The 24,217-nt window shown below is 36.4% G+C and overlaps 3 protein-coding genes and 1 long non-coding RNA gene across 6 annotated transcripts; 2 read left to right on the top strand and 2 right to left on the bottom strand.

The window, feature by feature from the left end:
• Nucleotides 1–7,492: 7,492 nt before the first annotated feature.
• On the top strand, nt 7,493–11,061 carry LOC104226648 (uncharacterized). Of its 3 annotated transcripts, XM_070171523.1 has the most exons (5): nt 7,497–7,820; nt 7,962–8,877; nt 9,131–10,045; nt 10,136–10,566; nt 10,646–11,061. In XM_070171523.1, the coding sequence occupies exons 3-5, from the start codon at nt 10,033–10,035 to the stop codon at nt 10,997–10,999; spliced, it is 798 nt and encodes a 265-aa protein (XP_070027624.1). In that variant the 5' UTR covers nt 7,497–7,820; nt 7,962–8,877; nt 9,131–10,032; the 3' UTR covers nt 11,000–11,061. The 3 variants fall into 3 exon arrangements, with proteins under 3 accessions (XP_009776982.1, XP_070027624.1, XP_009776981.1); XM_009778680.2 differs by lacking the exon at nt 7,962–8,877 and having other exon boundaries at nt 7,493–7,820; nt 10,139–10,566; XM_009778679.2 differs by lacking the exon at nt 7,962–8,877.
• Nucleotides 11,062–11,114: 53 nt separating this feature from the next.
• LOC104226647 (uncharacterized) lies at nt 11,115–11,826 on the bottom strand. The gene is made up of 2 exons (XR_710886.2): nt 11,578–11,826; nt 11,115–11,468 (listed from the first exon to the last, which is right to left on the bottom strand). It is a non-coding gene; the product is annotated as an uncharacterized lncRNA (long non-coding RNA).
• Nucleotides 11,827–14,191: 2,365 nt separating this feature from the next.
• Nucleotides 14,192–19,083, top strand: LOC104226646 (protein DELETION OF SUV3 SUPPRESSOR 1(I)-like). The gene is made up of 3 exons (XM_009778677.2): nt 14,192–14,336; nt 14,505–14,607; nt 18,712–19,083. Exons 2-3 carry the CDS (start codon nt 14,514–14,516, stop codon nt 18,840–18,842), a joined length of 225 nt encoding a protein of 74 aa, XP_009776979.1. The 5' UTR covers nt 14,192–14,336; nt 14,505–14,513; the 3' UTR covers nt 18,843–19,083.
• Nucleotides 19,084–22,096: 3,013 nt separating this feature from the next.
• Nucleotides 22,097–24,135, bottom strand: LOC104226645 (UDP-glycosyltransferase 90A1-like). The gene is made up of 2 exons (XM_009778676.2): nt 23,456–24,135; nt 22,097–23,010 (listed from the first exon to the last, which is right to left on the bottom strand). The coding sequence occupies exons 1-2, from the start codon at nt 24,063–24,065 to the stop codon at nt 22,205–22,207; spliced, it is 1,416 nt and encodes a 471-aa protein (XP_009776978.1). The 5' UTR covers nt 24,066–24,135; the 3' UTR covers nt 22,097–22,204.
• Nucleotides 24,136–24,217: the final 82 nt, after the last annotated feature.

The raw sequence follows: 24,217 nt of genomic DNA, 5'->3' as shown, positions 1-24,217 counted from the left end.
ACACATGAAATAAGTTAAGTGTAAGTCTAAAGGAAGTAATCAATAAATTAAATAGTCAGTAATTTAATTTGATTGATTAGTATCTGAATTTTAACATGGGGAGTTAAATAAGGTTTTATTTAAGAATTTCGAAATTGAACTAAGGAGTGCAATTACGAATTTTTAGTGGAATAATTCGTAATTTATTATGATGGAAATTAATTTCAGAATTTCGAAATTAATATCATAATAGGAAGCCTTGTTAATTAAATTATGTGGTCCCTACTGTGCCTAAATAATAGAAAATAGTGGAAACTGTTACTTAGTGGGAAAGAAAACGTGGAAACCGTCCCTTAGTGGGAGAAGGAAACCTAACAGGTTTTGAAAATGGTTTTGACCTAAAACGCAGCTATATATATGGATATAAGGGCTGGACGTTTTGGACACGATTCTGACTGTGGTTTCTACTAGAATTTTGCCCACCCAAAATTCTCTATTTTCGGTTATTGTTTGGGTAACACAGTAGAAGACTGTGAAAATCTGCTGGTGTGTTTTCAACTGAGGAACTGGAGAACGACATAGATTTATTGTGTTTACGCTTCAAGAGGTAATCCTAAAATCTCCATACGTGATAGTTGTTTAGATTACACGTGAATAAGATTCTGTTATTGCTTACGCTGTGGTATATACATTCCTACAATTAATTAGACGTGAGTAGGCTCTGATACCAGTATATATATTCCTACAATTGGTATCAGAGCCTACTCACGTCTAAATAATTAGGATAAACCATAAGGATTAATATCATGTTATATATGCAAGTTTTGAATTACATGCAAAGTTTGTTTTTAGAAAAACCTGCACTGTTTTTTTTTGTGTGATTATCTGTTATGGATTGTGTTGATTATTCTGAAAACTTGATGTATCATTTTAATATTGGTGATGTTGAGTTAGAATAATCTGAAAGTTGAATTTTATCATGTAAAACGGAAAAACAAGTTTTGCCGAATTAGGGCAGAAAATCGGAGGTAAAAAAGGTGACGGACTCCGATTGACCTGAAACTTGGCAGATCCATGCGAAACGGCCCAGTGAGCAATACTCATGGATTCTATTATGACTGAAGTCGTTTTTTGGGCTTTCGGGGTCGTTTAGATGGTGTTTTTGCTGTTTTTCTAAAATTCTGAAATTTTTTTTAGTTGTTTTTAATTCCATTAATTGTGGGGATCAATTCCCTTGGTCCCCGGGCTTAAAAAATTAGTGATATTTTACACGTTGACGTAGGTCTTCTTCCATATCGGATAAAAATATTATGAATAATCACTATGTTATACTAGTCATTGATTATTTGTATTTACTCTCTATCTGAGTATGCATGTTGGTTCAATGAGACTAATATATGTTGAATGTTGATATTCACTTGGCTTAAATTAACAGTTTACTCTCCATCTGAGTATGACTTGTTTAAGTCTATGGAGTGAAAATCTGTCATTATATATGTATATTGCAAGAATAGCTTCTTTCCCATCGAAATTTGTTGTTCAAGGTGCATAGATTGTATATATATAATGTGTTTTGAATTTTAATGTTCATAATACAAACTGATTTGATCTATTTAAATATTTAATGTCTCCCAGATTAACAATGACTGCTTTTAATCCCCTTACTGCCATTCTTACCCAAAACAAACTTGAGGGTCCAAATTATGTTGATTGGAAACGAAATTTGGATATTGTTCTAATTGCTGAAGAGTACAAATTTGTGATCGATGAGGTGTGTCCAGAAAAACCTGGAGATGATGCCACAGATGATGAACAGAAGGCTTACCAGAAATGGATTAAGGCTGATGAGATGGCGCGGTGTTACATTTTGGCATCCATGTCGAATGTTCTGCAACATCAGCATCAGTCGATGGAGTCTGCTTATGACATTCTGGAAAATCTCAAAGAAATGTTCGGAGATCAGAATCGTGCGGCTAAGCAGACTGCCATGAAAGCCCTTCTGAATACCAAAATGGTTGAAGGTTCATCGGTCAGGGACCATGTTCTGAAGATGATGAGTCTTCTGAATGAACTGGAGGTCCTTGGAGCTAACATTGATAAGGACACGCAGGTTGAAATGATCCTGCAGACTTTGCCTGACAGTTTTCAGCAATTTCGCCTGAATTATAACATGAACAAAATGGATTTGTCCCTTGCGAAATTGTTGAATGAGCTGCAGTCGGCAGAGACTATTATCAAGTCCCAAGCTCCTCTCATGGCATTGAATTTTGAGGCAGGTTCTTCTTCTAAGCCGAGAGGCGGGCAGAAAAAGAAAAAAGCTCAAAAACCCTCTGTTGGTGGCGCGACTGCTGGTGTGAAAAAGGCTAAGGGCAAGAGTTATCACTGCAAGAAGCCCGGGCATCATAAGAAGCAGTGTCCAACTTATCTGGCCAAGCTGAAAAATAAACCAGGTGATTTACATCTACTTGTCGTTGAAACATTTTTAGCGACTGTTTCTACCATGTCATGGTGTGTAAATTCGGGAGCCACTAATCATATCTGCACTTATTTGCAGGGGTTTCAGGTAACGCGACGGCTAAGTAGAGGAGAAATCAATGTTCAGCAGCCCCAGCTTTAGCATTAGGAAATATTAGTATTTCGTTTGGTAGTGGTAGAGTTTTAGCTTTAAAAGACACATTATATGTACCTTCCATTAGAAGGAATTTAATTTCGGTTTCTAGCGCTATGAGAGATGGTTATGATTTTAATTGTCATGACGTTGATAAATGTGTTATTACTCATAATAAGCGTTATCTCTCTTCGGCTACATTGATTAATGGTCTTTTTGTTGTTGACTCTATTCCTAAACCGTTACCACCTAAAGAACTGAATAATGTTGATTTACCAAGTAAGAGAAAACGTTCTTCTGAATTGAGTGAAACATATTTATGGCACTTGCGTTTGGGTCATATAAATCTAAACAGAATTTCCAGGTTGGTCAAGGATGGACCTTTAAGTTCATTGAAAGTGGAGGCACTACCAACTTGTGAATCTTGTTTAGAAGGAAAAATGACAAAACGAAATTTCCCCTCAAAAGGAAATCGGGCAAGTGATAAATTAGAGTTAATTCATTCTGATTTGTTTGGTCCAATGAATGTCCAAACAAGAGGTGGTTTTGAGTATTTTGTGACTTTCACAGATGATTACTCAAAATATGGATATATTTATTTGTTGCGTCGAAAGTCTGAATGTTTTGAAAAGTTCAAAGAATTCAAGACTGAGACTGAAAAGCGACATAATAAACATATCAAGACACTACGATCTGATCGTGGTGGGGAGTACCTCTCTACGGACTTCATTGGTTATTTATCAGAATGTAGAATTACATCTCAATTATCTGCACCTAGCACTCCACAACAAAATGGTGTAGTTGAAAGAAGAAATAAGGCTCTTATGGAAATAGTTAGATCAATGATGAGTTATTCCGATTTGCCTTCGTCTTTTTGGGGACATGCCTTAGAAACGGCGAATTATGTTCTGAACTTAGTTCCTTCAAAGTCAGTACCCTTGACCCCTACAGAATTGTGGACTGGGCGCAAGCCTAGTCTGCGGCATATTCGAGTTTGGGGTTGTCCGGCACATGTGCTAAAGGGGAAAACGGATAAATTGGAGGCAAGAACGGATGTATGCGTGTTTATAGGTTATCCAAAAGGGACGAAAGGTGGTTTATTCTATTGTCCTAAAGAGAAAAAGGTAATTGTTAGCACAAATGCCAAGTTTTTAGAAGAGGACTATCTGATGAACCATGTTCCTAGAAGTAAACTCATTTTACAGGAACTTAACAAAGGAATGGAAACTCAGTCATCTGAAAATCAAAACAACCATATCCAAACCCCGAAAGTCGATTTTGACATACCATTACACTTTAGTAGTGGGAGAAATGTCAATAGACTTAATGTCCCACAAGAACAAGTGCCCGTAGTCATACTACCACAAAGTAGTGGGAGTCATGTTGAGCAGACTGCACAACATGAAGAAGTCGTTGATATCATTGTGGATAGCATGGAGACTCAAGTTCCTGATGATATTGTGGTTCAACCACAAAATCAAAGTGATGTAGTTGCAACTGATGTAGTGCGTAGTCGTAGTGGGAGAGAAATAAGACAGCCAGTTCGTTATACGCTCTTGGGAGAATCATATGATAGGATCCCTGAGGAGCCTACCTCCGAACCTGTCAATTACGACCAAGCACTACATGATAAGGATGCCGATAAGTGGGCTGCTGCTATGAAATCAGAGATGGAGTCTATGTACTCTAATCAGGTTTGGGATCTTGTAGAACCAACTGATGGGGTTAAACCCATTGGATGCAAATGGATCTATAAGAAAAAGAGAGGTGTAGACGGAAAAGTACAAACTTTTAAAGCAAGGCTTGTAGCGAAAGGGTTTACTCAGAAAGAAGGGATTGACTATGAGGAAACCTTCTCGCCGGTAGCCATGCTTAAGTCTATAAGGATTCTCTTATCCATTGCTGCTCATTATGATTATGAGATTTGGCAAATGGATGTCAAGACAGCTTTCCTTAATGGAAGTCTTGATGAGTGCATCTATATGATGCAACCAGACGGTTTTATGGAAAGTGGCAAAGAGCACATGTTGTGTAAGCTTAAAAGGTCCATTTATGGACTAAAACAGGCATCTAGGGCATGGAACACTTGTTTTGATAAGGCGATTAAAACTTTTGGTTTTGATCAGTGTCTTAACGAATCTTGTGTATACAAAAAGTGGGATGGGGACAAAGTGGCATTTTTGATCTTATATGTAGATGACATACTGCTCATAGGAAATAATGTGGGCATGTTGAATTCAGTTAAGCAGTGGTTGTCCACACATTTTGATATGAAAGATTTGGGAGAAGCGGCTCATATCCTTGGGATCAAACTCTTGCGAGATCGCAAGAAAAGGATATTAGGCTTGTCCCAAGGTCTTTATATTGATACAATACTCTCCAGGTTTAGCATGCATGATTCCAAGAAAGGATTCCTTCCTTTCAGACATGGAATTTCTCTATCTAAAGATCAGTCTCCTAAGACTGATGAAGAGATAGAAAAGATGAAGGCGGTCCCTTATGCATCAGCTGTGGGGAGCCTCATGTATGATATGTTATGCACTAGGCCTGGTATCTGCTTTGCCATTGACGTTGTTAGCAGATTTCAGTCTAATCCTGGGAAAGAGCATTGGACGGCGGTTAAACATATAATCAAGTACCTGAAAAGGACTAGGGATTACATGTTGATCTACCATTCGGATGACCTGGTACCTATTGGGTATACTGATTCAGATTTCCAATCAGACAGAGATTCTAGAAAGTCTACCTCAGGTAATGTGTTTACTCTTGGAGGTGGAGCCATAAGTTGGAGGAGTATCAAGCAAACTTGTGTTGCTGATTCCACCATGGAAGCCGAATATGTGGCAGCCTCTGAGGCAGCCAAAGAGGCAGTTTGGCTCGGTAACTTCCTGAGAGAGTTGGGTGTGGTTCCTTCGATTCAAGCGCCAATTACGCTTTACTGTGATAATAGTGGTGCGGTTGCAAATTCAAAGGAGCCACGAAGCCATAAGAGGGCAAAGCACATTGAGCGTAAATATCATTTAATTCGTGATATAGTGCAGAGAGGGGATGTAGTGGTCACCAAGATTGCGTCAGAGAACAACTTGGCAGATCCGTTTACTAAGAGCTTACCACAGAAGACTTTTGATAAGCATGTAGAAGGAATGGGTGTCAAAATTGTAGACGCATGGTTATTAGTCTAAGTGGGAGATTGTTAGAATATACTATAAGCCATGCGTATTGTTATAGTATTCTTTATGAACAATTATTTATTTACTTGTTTAAATTCAATAAAGTTTCATTTTAAATAGATCATGTGTTGGTTTGTGCGTCCATTGCTTACATAGTAGATGATTTAGTGTATAGAGTTTAGCTTATACACGGAAGATTAAATCATCGGTTCTTGTAAGACATAAAAGTTAATGTTCACAATCTAATGATGGAATTGGACAAATCATCGGAATGATTGTAGCACAAGATTAAATATAATTTATCTTGATTATGGGAATGGTTTAATTCCAACTTCTTGTGCTAGTACATTTTGTATGTATTGAACGGATCAAGTAGAGATGAGTATTTTATACTGACTTTATAAAATAATTTCTCTAGTCCATTTAATGTACTTATACTCTTAATCCTGATATAATTATTATTAGCTGTGTATGTCACTTGTTGTTTTGATTTATTAAAAGGCGAGATTCTTTCGCGAGTCAATAAGCCTGGTAAATTGGATAACAATGATATACATTGGCGAAGTAATAATTAGTTGATGGAATCCATGTCTCGATTTTGAGATTGATGATACTCCTTTATGAAAGCTTATAAGTTTTCATGTGTAAACCCGGCCGGTGGATTTTGTATCCGACACATGAAATAAGTTAAGTGTAAGTCTAAAGGAAGTAATCAGTAAATTAAATAGTCAGTAATTTAATTTGATTGATTAGTATTTGAATCTTAACATGGGGAGTTAAATAAGGTTTTATGGAAGAATTTCGAAATTGAACTAAGGAGTGCAATTACAAATTTTTAGTGGAATAATTCGTAATTTATTATGATGGAAATTAATTTCAGAATTTCGAAATTAATATCATAATAGGAAGCCTTGTTAATTAAATTCTGTGGTCCCTACTGTTCCTAAATAATAAAAATAGTGGGAACTGTTACTTAGTGGGAAAGAAAACGTGGAAACCGTCCCTTAGTGGGAGAAGAAAACCTAACAGGTTTTGAAAACGGTTTTGACCTAAAATGCAGCTATATATATGGATATAAGGGTTGGACGTTTTGGACACGATTCTGACTGTGGTTTCTACTAGAATTTTGCCCACCCAAAATTCTCTATTTTCGGTTATTGTTTGGGTAACACAGTAGAAGATTGTGGAAATCTGCTGGTGTGTTTTCAACTGAGGAACTGGAGAACGACATAGATTTGTTGTGTTTATGCTTCAAGAGGTAATCCTAAAATCTTCATACGGGCTAGTTGTTTAGATTACACGTGAATAAGATTCTGTTATTGCTTCCGCTGTGGTATATATATTCCTACAGATATATGACAGTGTTTGCAATAAATTATAGGGTAGGAAAAATATCCAATAAATGATAGTATTAATATTCACGTCAACTTTTAATGCTTTTAGAAGACTCGAAAATTATAGGCTAGATTGTGGATAGATTTGAATCCAACTATTATGTGCCCAGTAAGGCAATAACCAATCAGTGGTTCAATAAAGGCCAAATAGGTGTACGTCCTCTTAAACTTGGCTCTAGTTTTCATTTTGAAACCTTAACTTAGTGTTTTTTCTATTGAACACTTTAACTCTATTTTGGACTATATCATTTAAATACAACGTATGACCAAGATGTAAAAACTTAAGTGCGTGTTTTTAAACGCTTCCCATATGGAATAACATACCAATAATAGTCTGACACGTGTTTATTTATTCAGGTCGGACAAAAAATCCCTTTTTTACCTTACCCACATTTTACCTTGCCTCAAATAATCGATCTTCCACCCAAAATCCCCTTTCTTTAGCCTAATAAACCCTAATGAACTACATTGAGACCGATTCTCGGTGGAATCTTAGTCGATTTTGAGTTAGATTCAAATGCCCGTCAACAACTTGGTCAATTATATTATTAATACGGGTAATCATTTGCTTCTTTCGACCGTGGTGGTGAGTGGAGTTGGTCATAACTGGAGCTGGTCGTGACTGAAGTTTCGTGGTTTATGCTATTTCAATCGAAGTTTTCCTTTGTGGTAAGCTTTTATTTACTGAAAATATAGTTGTTCTTCGTTGTTGTAATTTAGTTTGTTGGAGTTTGTGAAAATTAGGATTTTTTTATAATTTTGGGTGGGGGAATTTACTGACATCCTCTATTTTGCCTTTTGGTTTTTCAGTACAGTGGTAAATCTATACATGTTTGCAAATGAATATTTTCTTGTCGATTTTCACCATGGTGAACTTATTGTTAAGGATCCTGACCCAAGATATGTAGGAGAAATGGGTGAGGATGGTCACATAATAGACAAGGACCACTTTTCTCTTTTTGGTCTTCTGTCCTACACAAAGGATATGGGGTATGCTGAGGTAGAGGGTGTCTATTTAATTAATCCGAAATCTCGACTTTGTCTTGATTGAAAATAATGAACAGTATAAAATAGTTTGTCATCTTAATCATCTTGATCATTTAGATTTGTTTATTAAGCATGTAGTTAATGAGCCTTTGTTGGTTGATGAGACTGTCCCATGTGGACTTTTAAGTGGGCCATAAGTTGTTGAACCAAGTGAAAATATATTAAAATAAAGAGGCTAGGGCAACATCTACTGTTCCATAGGATATAAATGTCCAAGAAAGTGTTGTAGATAACGCATTTATGGCTGAGGAAATCTAGCTGATGTTGGGGTTGCAGGTGAGAATTTACAAGGGGCTAAAGAAACAACAAACATAGATGCTGGTTTGACATCAGATCTGTCAAGTAGTGAGTCTGAATTAGATAACATTATTGATGAAGATGATAGTAATGTGAATGAAGAGCTCACTTCATTAAGGCATGAAAGAAAAAACAAGAAAAAACAAATAAACAGAGAAAGAAACCTACTCTAACTGAAGAGATTATTCTGGGAGAAGCTGGAATAGATAAAAGCTTTGAGGATATTGACAGGCCATCTAAGGAGGACAGGTTTGCTGGAAAATTAGGAGGGGATGAAGACTATTACACCAGTTCTGATATTGGAAGTGATAATAACACAGATGACTTAGATGTTTTAGCTGAAAAGGGTATTGACTTACCTCCTAGAAGGAGAAGTAAAAAGGTAAGGTTTGACCCTGACTGTTACCTTGCTATTTTTGAGCTTGGTATGGCATTTGAAAATGTTGTAGAGTTTAGAAAAATAGTAGCCTCATATGCTGTAGAGAACAAAGTGCAACTAACAATTAGGCCTAATGAAAAAAATAGGGTTAGAGTTAAGTGTAAAGGAGCCAAGTGTAAAGTTACAATCAACTTTTAATTTTTCTTTTTCCTATTTTATATATATTGTCTACTAACCGTTATTACTATTTCTGTAGGGACTAGTACCAACTGTAAGGGAATTACTACCAATAGCAGAACACAGAATATGTGCTAGACACATTTGGTCTAACTGGTCCAAAAACTGGAGAGGTGAAGAAAGGAAAAAATAATTTTGGAGATGTGCAAAAGCATCTTATGAAGTGAAATTCAAAGAAGAACTGGAAGCAATGAATAAGCTTGGTTATAAGATATATGAAGACTTATTGAAGTATGATAAAGAGTATTGGTGTAGGGCATACTTTAGAGAAGATTCAAAGTGTTGATGTCATTGAGAATAACATGCGTGAAACATTCAGTTCTTGGATAGTAGGTCCTAGGCACAAGTCTGTTATAACTATGTTGGAAGAAATTAGACACAAAATCATGAATAGGACTATTGAAATGAGGAAGTTTGCTGAGACTTGGGTTACTGACATTGCACCAATGGCTAGGATGATACTAGAAGAGAACAAAGCCCTCTCTAGGAGGTGTAAGGTTATATGGAATGCAGAACATAGATTTGAAGTTGATGAAGGTGTGTATAAATTCACTGTTAATTTTAGGACCATGACATGTACCTGTAGATCATAGATGTTGAGGGGCATTCCATGTCAACATGAAGTATGTGCATTCTATGATAGAGAAATGGACCCAGATGATTATGTTAATCACTAGTATAGGAAGGAAACTTTCCTTAAAGCTTATCGGCATTTCATTCAACCAATTCCCAATATGAAGATGTGGCCAGATTCAACAAATCCATATATAGAGCCTCTAGAACCTAAACCTATGCCAGGTAGACCAAAGAGATGTAGGAGAAAAACCAAGGATGAACCAAGGAAAAGGCATGGTAAACTATCAAAGAAAGGGGTAAATCTGACATGTTCAAACTGCAACAAACAAGCCACAACAAATATGGATGCAGCAATATGGTAAGTTTTGATATTTGTACTTCTGTCTTTTACATCCTTTTTTTGCAATTCTGATATTTTTTTCTTTTACTTCTGTCATCATGTTCCAAGAAGTGTTACTCAATAAAGTCAAAATATGCCACCACCTCCACCAAGATCATCTCAGGAAATACCATCTCAACAAAGCAATCCATCATCTATATGTGAGGATACAAGCGTTGTCAAAAGACAAAGCAACAATCAATCAACTGGGCTTGGTAGGGGAAGAGGAAGAGAAAGGATCCCTACTAGGCAAGGGAAAAGGAAGAGGAACTACACTTGGTATTGGTAGGGGTGTATTCACATCTGCTGCAGGAAGCTCTACTACCACACAACCTTCAACATTTCAATCTACAGGAGGCTCTGGACTAGGCAAGGGAAAAGGAAGAGGAACTACATTAGGAGGAGGCTCGACTAATGCAACAACCATTGGACATAAAAGGCCAAGGCATACTAGTTTTGAGATTTTCACTGACACTATGACTGGAACTACTATCCTAAATGTAAGAGTGTATAGTTTATTGTAATGCAGTTTTGTGGGCTGGAATTGTTCTGTTTTTACTAATTAATTATATTTTACAGCCTGGTATATTATTTGAGAGAGTGATATCAGCTCGGACATTCAAGGATACATTTGCAACTAATATAGACATTGGATTTAAGCCCCCCAGATTAAAGTTTAAAGGAAGAAGTAGTGACAAGGTCATAGCTTCAGCAGATGAGTGCAACAAGGAAAAAAAGCCTTTCAAGTCAAACAAGTTCAGTTGCATCTACACTGTAAAGCAGACCAGCTTTTGTTTATGTTATCTAAAATGTCACTGCCAGTTTTTTATTTGGGCAGTTATGCTCTATTTAATACATTATGCTCTAATAGAGTTTACTAGTTTGGGCAGTTATTTGTTTGGGAAAACAATGCTCTGTTTTTGTAATTTGTAGACCAAAACAATACTCTATTTTTGAGCTTCGATGTTTGGGCAGTAATATTTTTAGTTCATGAATATGAATTTGCATTTAATTCATAACACAATATGGAAGTGTAGCTGAACTTAAATTTGCATAAAAAATTGGCCATTATCATTTCATTCATAACAAGATAGTATACATTAACAAAAAGCCGAATTCCTAGTACTCACTTCCAACATACTAAATTGTTCTTGAACTAATGGAAACAACTACAGCACCATTATCACCAACATATCATAAAAATACTACATTATTCTTCTAACCACTAATATCAGCAAAGGCAAATTCATAGAAACAACACCACCACAACAACAAATAACCACTTATGCACAACTATTTTCTCAGTTCTTTCGACTCTTTTCAACAGACCCTGTATAACCCTCTTAGCTTGGTCGGGCATTTCATCATCATGCCATCTGAAATATTTGCAGCTACCTTGACCCTACAAAATTAAAAAAGAAATATGGCAAAAAAAAATTAAAAACAGATTTCTTTTTTAAGAAATTCAAGGGTCTAAGAAAAGCAATACAATCGACTTATCAATTTACAACCATAAAATTGACGATCTGGGTTTGCAGGTGACCATGATATAGTCAGTGACACATTAAATTCACAGTAAAAAATATCCATTCCATTGCGAGAAGTTGATTTTTGTGGCATGGAACTGATAAACGAGAAAGATAGGGAAGATCATATAAAGATTCAAGCTTGGGAACCTAAGATTCAGTTGAAGGAAAAAATGACGACTTTAAAAGGGGAAGAAGAAGGAAGAGGAATTAGGGGTTTTTGAGAGAAATAATGGAAAAGTCAGGTGTTTTAAAATGGGCCTAATAGGTGATTTTTTTTACCGTTAGAATATCCACCTAAGCAAATATTAATAACATTCACGTGCTTATCATGTGGGGACATAGCGCTCCTTTGGCCGGTCATGCATTGTGTTTAAATGGTATAGAGCAAAATAGAGTTAAAGTGTTCAATAGGAAAAACGCTAACTTAATGTGTCAAAATGAAAACTGGAGCCAAGTTTAAGGGGTCGTCTATATATTTTCCCTTCAATAAATCATTTGGCTCTAGTCTTCCTTTTACTTTTAGAGTTGAGTTTTTTTGTCTTCTGAAATCAATTAAGATCAAAGGTGTTTAACGGGTGAGCCGGGCTGGTCCGCATTAAGAGAAAAGGCGATCGACCGGTTTCCAATCCGGGCCGATTACCGGTTTTTTCAAATTGGGCTTAATGGGTCCGGGTCTATCCGGGTAAAAAATGAACTGGAACGGTTACGGGTCCAAGGGCCCGGGCCAGGTTAATGTTATTTTTTTTTTGTATTTTGTATAACTATCATAATTTATATTAATATAGAGTAAAAATATAAAACAAAAAACAATCTTATAAAAAGAATATTTGAATAAAAGGATGCAAAGGCTTTAAAATCCTTATATTTGATATTTTGAATATTTCATTAAGAATTTAAGATAATAGACTATAATGAAGATGGAAAAAAATTGCACTTATAATTTGTAAATTCTTTTTTTATTTTATTTCAAACTTAAAAATAAAGTTTACATTTAACAACAACTAAATTAATGAAAAAAGAGTAAAACTAAATTTTCATTGCATAATAATACTTCAAATTAATCTAACAAACTAAAACATTAAGCATAAATACGTCTAATAATTTTAAAATAACACAAATTATCTCAAATCAACTTAAATACGAATTTCTGGAGGACGCTCATAACAACTCTTCATATGCCTCCTTATACACCCTGTGCCCACCCACTTCAGACGAAGATTTAAGACTAGACCACAGTTCTTGCACTTTACTTTGTGAACTTCTTCATTTTCTTCTACCACCTCAAAGTGTTCCCAAACATATGACCGCACTCTAGAAGTACGAGGCATGATTTAACTTGAATTGAGAATTTGAGCTTGAGAAATTAGAGATGAGTGAAGAAATGAAAAAGATGGGTGTGTATTTATAGTTTTTCAAAGGGCTAAATTAGTAATTACTAAAGTGTTATTTTAAAAAAAAAATTGCCCAAAAAAGAGCTATTCTTGCAATCAACCCGTTGGGCGACGGCCAAATTTGAAGCTGACCGTTGCCAACAGTCATATCCCTTTAAAAAAAAATTCAGAAAATAGCCGTTGAATTGGTTCGGGCCGAGCCGGTTAACCGGTTCAATAGTGTTTTTCATTGACCGGGTTTAACCGGTCCGGTTAACCGATTTTTTTTATACGGACTAACCCCTAACCCAGCCCACCGGGCTCCCTAACAACCGATCCGAGCCGGTTGAGGTTACAATCGGTCCGGACCAGTCTGATCCGAAAACAGGTCAGCTCGGCCCATTAAACAGGTATAATTAAGATTGTTTGTAGTTGAGAACTTCGGTCAATTTCACATATATCTTTGCATTCTTTATGAGTGTTTTGAGTGCCTTGAGACAACTTTATTCCATATGATGTTAGGTCTTTATAGTTTTATTTTTAGCTAGTGTTTGGAAATAGATTTGGTGGAAACTTGATATTTTTTTTTTTGAAGTTTTGTTGAAAAATAATTTTTAGAAGTTGGAGTTGCGTTTGGACATGTAATTTATTTGAAAAAAAAGGTTGAAGTTTTGTGAGTAGAAGAAAAAATTTCACGCAAAAACTGCCCTAAGCAGTTTTGGGAACTTAAAATAAAATTAAAAATTATAAAAATTTGATCATATTTCATTAATAAATAATATATTCATTTTTATTTTAAAAAAATAATATTCAAAATTTATGGCCAGACGAGAGCTTAACATCTTCAATCCAAAATATGTGGATGTTCAAGTGTAACTTCGCCACAGTTACAATGACCAAAATGTTTGTGCAAAATATTAAAATGGAAAAATACAGGAAAAAACATAAAACATCCTCAAACTTGTCTTTGGACCAATTGATTTAAAAATATTATTTCAACTTTTTTCATATTTGGATTGAATATTTTAGATCAATTTACTCGCCAAATCAGAATTTTGGTTCTCAATGGACAATGTTTAAATCTACGATATCACTAATAATTTTTCCCTAAATGGAATAAATTGCAACAAATAAACTAAAAGCAAAAGTTTGTTGTGAAGGAGGGGGCAAAATGCATATGAACAAAAATAGGAGGAATAAAGTGTAAAGAAGTAAAGGAGTCTCCCGAAACAATCACTATAGTTAACGACGTCGTTTAAGGTTTCGCCTCTCAGTCCCAGGGAAAACCTTGCAGATGCTTTTATAAAGTTTCCAAGTTCCCTTCCGCTACAGGAAATCTAGATTCCAATCAAAACCGCGCAACAAGCAAAAGTATAGTTCCCCATATTTCTCCATATCTCTGTAAATTTGATTTCTTGTCCCTTTAATTTTCAGTTTCCAGTTAGAATTTGTGTATGACTCCCTGTTCTTCATTGAACAAAGCTAGGGTTTGTACCTTCCATATTTTCGTTTATAGTTTATCGTTTTTTTTTTTTGTAGGAACTGGTAATGGCGACTGAACAACCTAAGCCAGCGGCTGAAGACGTGAAGATGGATCTTTTCGAAGACGACGACGAATTTGAAGAGTTTGAAATTGATCAAGGTGAGTTAAAGCATCATATGTTCTTCTACTATTTTCTTTATCTCTATATTTGAGTGTCGTGTTTTCCGAATGATGTTTTGCGTCATGATTCTGTTCTCCTAAGATTCTAGCTAAGATAGAAAAATAAAATTAAATAAAGGAAGTTCCTCGTTTACTATTTAAATTAAATTGTACTTATGATCTGATGTTGTAATATATGATGCTCTTACTTTTACCTGATTAAAAAAGCTGATGCTCCTGGTCATTGATTTCCTATTTACTTGCACTTGTGATTTGAGTTGTCGATAAGGTAGAATATCCCTTGCTATCTGCTCCATAGGATACGTTGTCGCTGTTGCTTTCGAGCTCCATGTGGTTCATTTTCAATTGCAATACCACAAAAATGTGTAGTGTACTTTGTTGATAAAAAAGTGATACTTTATCTTTAAACCATCAAATACCGTCTCCAATCAAGCCACATTTATTTTAACATTCGTTGTTTAGTGCTTTCTTTTAACAATATTGATAGGATACTGTTTTCTGAAGAAAAAAATATATGGATAAGATATTCATCAAGATGAAATCCAAAATCTCTCCAGCCCTAGTGAATTATATCATGTTTATTAGAAATTGAACACTTAAAATGTTTCCTTCTGAACAGGAAGGATTGGGTGAAGTGTGCGTATTTTTCTATGTGCTCTAGTTGATTTTAGGCCAAAACATAGATAGCCCCTCAAACTTGGCACGAAATGTCACTTAGACTGTTAGACATTTCAACTTTGCTTGTGACCATGTTATACACCTCAAGTTGGCAGTAATGCGTCCTGTGAATACAGCACACTGACATGGCATATCGCGTGTTACACATTTACAAATGAGTGCGTAGATATACTTTTTACATTATGTTAGCACCAATTCAACACCCAACACCACCCTCATCCCCATTCCCCAACTCCTAGCTTCCACCACTAACGAACAGTAATAGTAAGGACCCTTGTAGCAGTACTAACTGACCATCTAGCTTTGAACATGGTTCTGTTTATCAAACTGAATTAGCACTTTTCTCTCTTCTTTTGATAGATGCACACTTTGTCCAAGCGACTAATCCTAACCCAAATTGGACTAATCATTTCTTTCACGCCTCAGAGAATTCCAAAATCATTGTCACAAAATTGAGACCCATTTCTTTCACCACAAAAAATCTCTTCCTTCGCCATAATATTTCCTAAGAATCTGCTTAATATTATATTCCGGATATTTTGCTCCCAAATTCTGTTTTATTCATTCTGTATCAGAAGCTATGACTATTGACATAAAGTTTTTATTTTTGGATCAATTTGTTGCAACCAGATCTGAAATTGGAGTTGACTTTGAATTTGGAGTTGACTTTGAATTTGGAGTACTGAATTTTTCACTTGTTTATAGCGTCTGATATTGAGTGATATCTTCGACCTAATCATTCATATTTTCAATTCTCCTCCTTTCAATCCATGCTTGTCACTGTAAATAGAGAGAGCGGAAAAATGGTAGAACACGAGGCTCAAGATCTAGTTTGAGGAAGAATAAGGTCTAGAAGGGTTCCAAAATGTGTAGGTGAAGAAGACTTGGTTTCAGGTTTAAGAATGGTGATGGAAAGAGATGGTGTGCATGAGCAATAAGATAACTTCTTCCTTTGTTTTTCAACTTGTCTTTCTTTCTTTCTTTTGCTTTTTGACGTGTGTCATTTTAATTGTTTTTTTTGACACATCGATTTGCGCTTGTGTTACCCGCTTGTGGACACCTTCCACGAGATACATTCCTGTCAAGTTGAGGTGCCTATCTACTCACTAGCAAAGTTGAGGTGTCTAAGGCTGCTGATATATCAAATTTTCTTGTGGCTCATTTAGAGCTGCATACAAGACCAAACAACCAAACAGTGACACTTTACTCTGTTACGGCTTATCCTACCTGTGTAGATGCCTCCACTACTTATTTACTCTCCTAACTAGCAAGCAGGAAAGCTTACAGCTGATATTCATATACATTTACCAAATAAACCTTTTTTTATAAGGTAAAAATTTATTGAAAATGTACCAAGATGGTACACAATAGTACAACAGGCAGCCCAGATAACAACAATCGCATACTATCCTCTCCCTCCTAATATCTCCAGAAAGTCAATATACTGATTCTGATTTACTAAATTACTACAATTACACCAAAGATACTGATTATGAAGACATGTATGCTTAATTCTAATAATGTGATTCATGTGCCCTTCAAGCAAGCCTTGTTCCTTTCAAGCCATAAGGTCCACAGAATGCACAATGGAATGGGTTCTCCATATCTGTTTCAGTCTTCTAGATACTCTTTGAGATTGCCAAGCTTCTATAAGACCCCTTACTGTTAAGGGCATCACCCAAGAAATGCCACAAATGCTGAAACATAGATCCCAGCATTGCCTAGATACTCTGCAATGGAGGAGAAGGTGATTTACTGATTCCTGTTCCTCTTCACACAAGTAACATCTATTGCACAACCCGAAGCCTCTTTTCTGCAAGTTATCCCGATTCAAACAAGCCTCCCAAATAGCTATCCATTTAAAACATGCTAACTTAACTGGAGCTTTGGTTTTCCAAATCATCTTCCAAGACCAACTAGCATCTCTGTGATTTGACTTCTTTACAATCATGCTATAACAACTTTTCACTGAAAAGTTTTATCCTTGCTGATACTCCACGACATAGTATCCACCTTGCTCTGATCAATGGAAACAGATTCAATTTGTTGGAGCAGGTGACAGAAATCCCCAACTTCCCAATTATCCAAATTTCTTCTAAAAACTATTTGCCATCCTGTACCTGAGTAGAAATCAACTATGGATCCAGCCTTATTGATAGAATGGTTGAACAAATTGGGGAACTTCATTGTCAGGCTTTCATCCCCTATCCATAGATCTGTCCAAATTTTAATTTTCTGACCATTCCCAACTTCCAAGTTCCAACTTTGTATATTCTAAAAACTCCCCCATAGTCTACTTATGTATTTCCAAACACCCCCTCTTGCATTTAAGTGTAAACAGGGAGGTCTCCACCCTTTCTTCCTACCATATGTAGAATTGATCAAGCTCTACCAAACTTCATTACCTTCCAGCATGTATCTCCATAGCCACTTGAAGAGTAGGCTTTTGTTTTCAACTTCCTTATACCGAGACTTCCTCCTTTTTAATCATTCAGCACCACATGAAATTTGACCAAATGCATTTTCCTTTTTGTAGCATTTCCATCCACATAAGAACTGACTCCTTATGGAAATTAGCTTTTTTTCTACTGCTGCAGGCAAATAAACTTCTCTTGCCCCACAGTATTCTATAAGAACCATTGTCTTCCTTAAGAACACAACTGCTGCCATTCTTTTGCATATATTGATGAATTCTTGTGCTTGCTAATGTAAAATCAAATGAGGTAATGGAGCTGGAAGGGAGACTTATTTTCAATATAAATCAAGTAATTTTACTCGGCTTTCCTCAAAGCCTTGCACTTAAACTTTGGCAACTTTTCCCGGAATGGCCTATCTTTGAGGAAGCTTTACAATTTTTTAGTTCTCTTGACAAATTCAAAAGTGGTTGCAATAGAACTTTTGTGTACCACTGCATGGAGCAGCATCTGCTGGCAGCTAAACCAGTTACAACTTCTGATCTTGTCCTTTCCCTTTTATCTATAATATTTCTCACCAAGTTTAGCATGCTTCAATCTTGTTGCATGTCACTATTTGAGATTCGAGTAGCTTAAGTTAAGTAATTAACCTTGTTACCCAGATACCTTCCATGTTGAATAAGCTCTTAGATGCCTTGTGAATCATCGTAGCATGTCTTATATGTTGGAAAGTATTTAATGCTCACACTTGAGCCCTGATAACCTTGGTATTTGAACTTTTTGTATCGGCTTCTCAATTCTGGAGTAGCTTTATCCTTATTTATCCTTTTGTTTTGTTCCATTGAAAGACGAAGGGTCCTATATTCTCTTTTTCCCTTTAATGTATTAGTCAGAAAATCTATTATTCTAGGACCACTTTGTTGTTCATCCTCTTGCTGAGTTTTATTTGTAATATCTGGTCATGACCGTCATATAAATACAAAATGTTCAGAATGGGAGGACAAAGAGGAAGGCAAAGAAGTAACACAGCAATGGGAAGATGATTGGGATGATGATGATGTTAACGATGACTTCTCTCTGCAGCTAAGAAGGGAATTGGAGAGCAACACTGAGAAGAAATGATTACACTTGCATATGATTGTTTCTTCTTTTCAAAATTAGACCGTGTACTGGATTCAGGTGTTTCCATATGCTTGTACTCTTTATTTTCCTGAGCATGCACCACCTGTGCCCGTGTTCCCGAAGGCAACATGAAACCTTAATATCACCTTTTTGTTCACATTATGAAACTTGCGATGTACAAACTTAAAAACAGTTCCTGTGAGCTTAGTTTGAGCAGAAGTGAGTATGTTTATCTTTCAAATTTGATTGATTTTCCTGTATTGGGGAATGCATTTCTTGTGTATGTCCTTTGGAGAGGATTTGGGTTTGGTGGGAGAGAGCTAGAAAAATGTGTATACACTGGACACAGTCTACCTGTCACAAGGAATGACTGTTTATATGCAAAACATCATCGTGATGCTGTATTTTGTAGTGGATGAAAAGGAGTGGAATTAGGGCGTGTTTTTTGAGTGTGAAAGGGAGTGAAACTAGGGAGTTCCAAGAAGGAAACTAGCAGGGAAGTGAGAACATTTTCCTTGCATTCCTTTCGTTTGCATTAGCAAGGAAAACGAAGGTGGCTAATCTTATGGGCGATAGGTAGGAATTAGGACATGTTAAGGTATGAAGAGCAGATTAAAAGAATGTATTGTGTTGGCAATAGGTTTTAGCTTAACCACTGTCGTTTGGATTTATATTTCGAGGCAGGTATTATTGCTTGGCTGCTTGGGCGATTGCGCACGCAATTCAGTGGTTTGTGGTATCCACTGTGTCTGTCGATGGCAGATTATAACTTAGAGGCATATATGCTATATTTCATTAGCATTTGATTCTAGCTTTGCCCCGTCGTCTGGTTCTGTGTTGGGAGGATACCGAATTGAATAACTGCGCGTTCAGTATTGCATCATCCTTTATTTCTAATACGACATATTAGCAACATAACATACTACTCCGTATGGATCAGTGATAGCTGAAAGACGGCACTATTAATGTGTGTATTGTTTACACATTGCGTAGAATACCCAGATCTCCTTCAGTACGCGCTAACTACAATGTTGATGATTCGTTTCAAGGCTAAAGTGGGAAAATCATTTTAGCGATCGACTACAATCTATATTTGTAATTTTACTTCATTCATGTGATACATAGCTCCTGTTTAATAATCCACCATTGCATTATCATATCATCGAACTTATATCCTTATTTTTACTGTGTTTTGGACAATTGTTTCATCTATTTAGACAAGAGGGGTTGCTCTGATGGTAAGCAACTTCCGCTTCCAACCAAGAGGTTGTGAGTTTGAGTCTCCCCAAGAGCAAGGTGGGAAATTCTTGGAGGGAAGAATGCCGGAGGTCTATTTGGAAATAGCCTCTCTACCCCAGGGGGGTAAGGTCTGCGTACACACTACCCTCCCCAGATCCCACTAAGTGGGATTATACTGGGTTGTTGTTGTTGTATCTAGACGGAGAACTAGCTAGGGTCCTTTCGTGAGCTGACACAAACTCGACTCCTCTCACCTATATTTCCCTTCCCAAGCTCTGCCCTTATTGTAGTTTTTTAATTCAATAATGTTACTAATTTCTCCCAGCTATTGTGGGATTCTAACTGGTTTTTAGCTGCTCTTCGATTTTGTTCTAGTGGTGCGAAGCATGTGTAAAGAAACCATTTTAGGAGAAATTACAAATGAAATGAAATAATTTTAGATCTAACACAATCAAAACGTTATGACTTATAGGGTCTACATGTAAAGATAAATAAATAGAGACTACATTGTTCTTACTCTAGGGGACACTAGAATTCATCATCCCTTCATGGATCTTAGCACCTCATTCATGTCCGTACTAAATACTTTAGGGTCTCTTTTCTGCATGGTATTAGTACAATATGATAACGTTGCCCAGCGTATGGTGCAATGCCAGATTTGATTATTTTATATTGATCCAATGATTCAGACGGACTTACAATACATTGGTCCATGCAGAAAATATTTTGTCCGAAGTATGAACGGATCTATACGGCCTAGAAGACTTCACTCTTCAGAAGGCTCCGCACGAGAAGTTTTATTTTGTGTCTCATATAACTTACACTAGTTGTATGAGACTCTTTTTTATCTCGTAAATTTGTGGACCCCAATCTTAAACTTCTGGGTCCACAGAAATTTGGGTCCATAAAACTGTGAGACAAAAAAGTTGCCTCATACAATTGACACATGAGACACAAAATAAAATTTTCCGCTAATATAATATTTTGTCATTCTCAGTGGTGCCTAACATAAATTTGCAGACATTGAACGTGGTAAAGTGTATCCCAGTACTACTGCTATTGTTATGCACATACATGGGGAAATGTTCTTTCCAGAATTTTTTTAGTCAATTAGATCTTGCGAGAATGGGAAACTGCATTAATTGAGAGAGTGACGAGGTTAATATATTATTACATCCGGTCCACAATAAGTTTACTTTTTTATTTTAGTTCAAAAGAAGTGTTTATTTATATAATTCAGAAAAAATTTACCAAAATTACCCTTATGTACGTATCCCTAAAAAATCATTTACTCTTCGTATTTGAGAAGATAAGTAAGTACTACTATACCTATGGTGCAACATTTAATGAAGGATAATTTAGTCAAACTAACTATTTTCGTAGAATTTAATATTTCCTTAATGGGTGTACCAAAAATAAATTGATCACTTATTATGAACCGGAAGGAGTACCTTATTAGTTGTATCCAAAAATATCTCTTTCCCATTAATTATTGGGAAGCAACTTGCAGTTCGTCAACTTCATGTCTTTAATCGCTTTGGCGCTTGTGAATGATCAAGTGGCAGTATTCATGACTCCGATCCTTTGAAACTTTAAAAAAAGTCTGCTCTTGACTTAATACAGCAACCAAAAATAAATTATTTAAAGAAGTAGAAAGATAAAGAAAAATAGACAAATTGAGATATTGACCTTCCGCGCCACCAATAGAAGAACGTTGACTAATAAGGATTGATGTAGATGACTATTTTATTATTAAGTAGAATCTTGGATTTGAACTTTAGTCTAATCTAATCAAGTCATTTTTGTTGGGAGTACTTTACCACCAATATTATTATATTTTTCGATGCGAATTTAAATTTAGTTGAGTTCCATTGCGATACAAAATATCAAGTGGAGCAGGAAAAGAAAAAACTAGGAGAAGGTTGGAACCCCTATTGGGACATTTCCATATCTAGTAGGAATAAGATTTACACAAGACGTGCTAAAAAAGATTCTTAGCTGCAAGTCCACCTATATGTTGTAGAATAAGTGATCAATTGAATTTTACCATAGCATATATAGAACATTAATAAACTTAAAGGAAACAGCTTATTATTGAACACAAATATGCCCAAAGCTGGCTTTTAAACATCAATTAAAACTTGTTTTCCGCCGCAAGCATCATCAATAAGGAGGCCTAGTGTTGACCAAGATGAACCACCTTCTTTCATAGTTTCCCATGCATTTTCTCCCATTTCCTTCACTTTCTTCCTCACTCCTTCTCCTTTTTCACCTTCCATTAACTCTCTCACCATTTTTTCAACCTCTTCTGCTTCAACAAAGCCCCTTACTGATCCATTCCTTGGCATAATCCTCAATCCCACACCGATTTCCTCAACCACAAATCTTGCATTTAAGTGCTGCTCAGCCATGAGGGGTAGTGCTAAAATAGGCACTTTAGCACATATACTTTCCATAACAGAATTCCATCCGCAGTGACTTAAAAAACCTTTGATGCTTTTGTGTTTTAACACCTCACTCTGATCCACCCATTCTTTCACTATCAATGCTCTATCTTTTACCCTCTCTTCAAACCCTTTTAGATGATCCAAAACTTTTGGTCTTGTCACCCATAAGAAACTCGTGTTTGATAATTCTAGTCCTCTGGCAATTTCTTGTATTTGCTCGGCGGAAACTTCGGCCTGAGTACCAAATGCGACGTACAGAACAGGTTGTCTGTCGGCTAACTTACTGTTGAGCCATTGCATCCATGTTTCATGTTTGTTGTCGGGGTGTGTTATGTTTGCTATCATGGGCTGATTGGCTAGGCAAAGAGGCCCAACACACCAGGACTTTGGTCCGAGGTGTTGGCTCCAATAGTCTGCAAATCTTGGTTCCAATTCGTAAAAGCTGTTGGTTATCATGCCACGGCTCTTTGCTAGGGAAACAGCTGTTGACACATAAATATATTTAAGTACTCAAAGTTTAATACTCTGTAACTGAGAAGGACATAATCTCAATTAATTTGGAATAATCCGAGCCGGTAAATTCTAAGGGAATTTTAAAACATTACATTAAAAGTTTTTTTTTTTATATAAAAGGGGTTCAAGAAATTAATTATATACATAAAAAATATTTTTTTAATATGCATCACAATTATCCGGCTAAGGGGATCATTCATTTGGCCCCCTTCACCATACATAGCTCCGCTATTGGAATCATCGCAGTTAAGTTAATCCTGCATTCAAATTTCACCACGACACAAAAAAAATATATTATCACATGCTTGGCTCATAAAAAAGATTCTGATCCACATGTGAAGGGTTAGGCATATTGAGACACAATTAAATAAATATAAACGAATTTTAAACTTTATGAGATGATCAGAAAAGTACCTTGCTCTAACATAAAGTCCACGGCTGGACCTTTGGGCTCAAGATCTCCAAAAGGAGGCTCAAAATCATTTCTGGTGAGCTTCAACCATGGAAAGCTTGAAAACGTAAAAGGCACGTCTGGTGAAATAGCTTCGGCATGAGGACGTTCTATGCCAAGAACTTGGTATAGGGTCGTGGCGAAAATACTCATACCAAAGAAAAAGTACCTCGGAATGCTAAATTTTTCAGCAGATTGTTGAGTCCATCCAAGAAATGCATCAGATATTATACATGTAGGTGGCTGCAAACCTAGTAAAGCTTGCTCGAACAGCGGCTGCATCAGCTTAGTAGCTCTCGCAAATTGACCGAAAGAGGACATGGAGGGAAGCTTCTCAGTAATTTCAACACCAGGAGGAATACCATCTATGCCTTTTGGAAAAGGGAGCTCAATAACGGAGATGCTTTCATCTTTTAGAAAATCACGAATGGAGGGGGCGTTTGCAGGGGTGGTGAAAATGGTGACGGCGACGAAACGGTGGCGTAAAAGGGCGGCGAGGTGGAGAAGAGGAATGGTGTGGCCATGAGACATGAAAGGAAAGATTACAAAGTGTGGTGAAGGAACTGTGCCCATTTTTTTTTCTTCTGGAAAATGAAATTTGTCGGTGCTGTGGAGTTGATTGATATGTAAGCAAAGAACGTGGTCTTACATATATAGCAGTCCCTGCCTTGACCTGTAGTCAGGAGGCGGCTATATTTGGCACAGGGATACACTTGATTGGGCTC

This window comes from Nicotiana sylvestris, chromosome 3 (genome assembly GCF_000393655.2).
Source record: "Nicotiana sylvestris chromosome 3, ASM39365v2, whole genome shotgun sequence".
Lineage (NCBI taxonomy): Eukaryota > Viridiplantae > Streptophyta > Magnoliopsida > Solanales > Solanaceae > Nicotiana > Nicotiana sylvestris.
The sequence above is the reverse complement of the archived record's forward strand: the minus strand, read 5'-3'. Positions and strand labels throughout refer to the sequence as shown.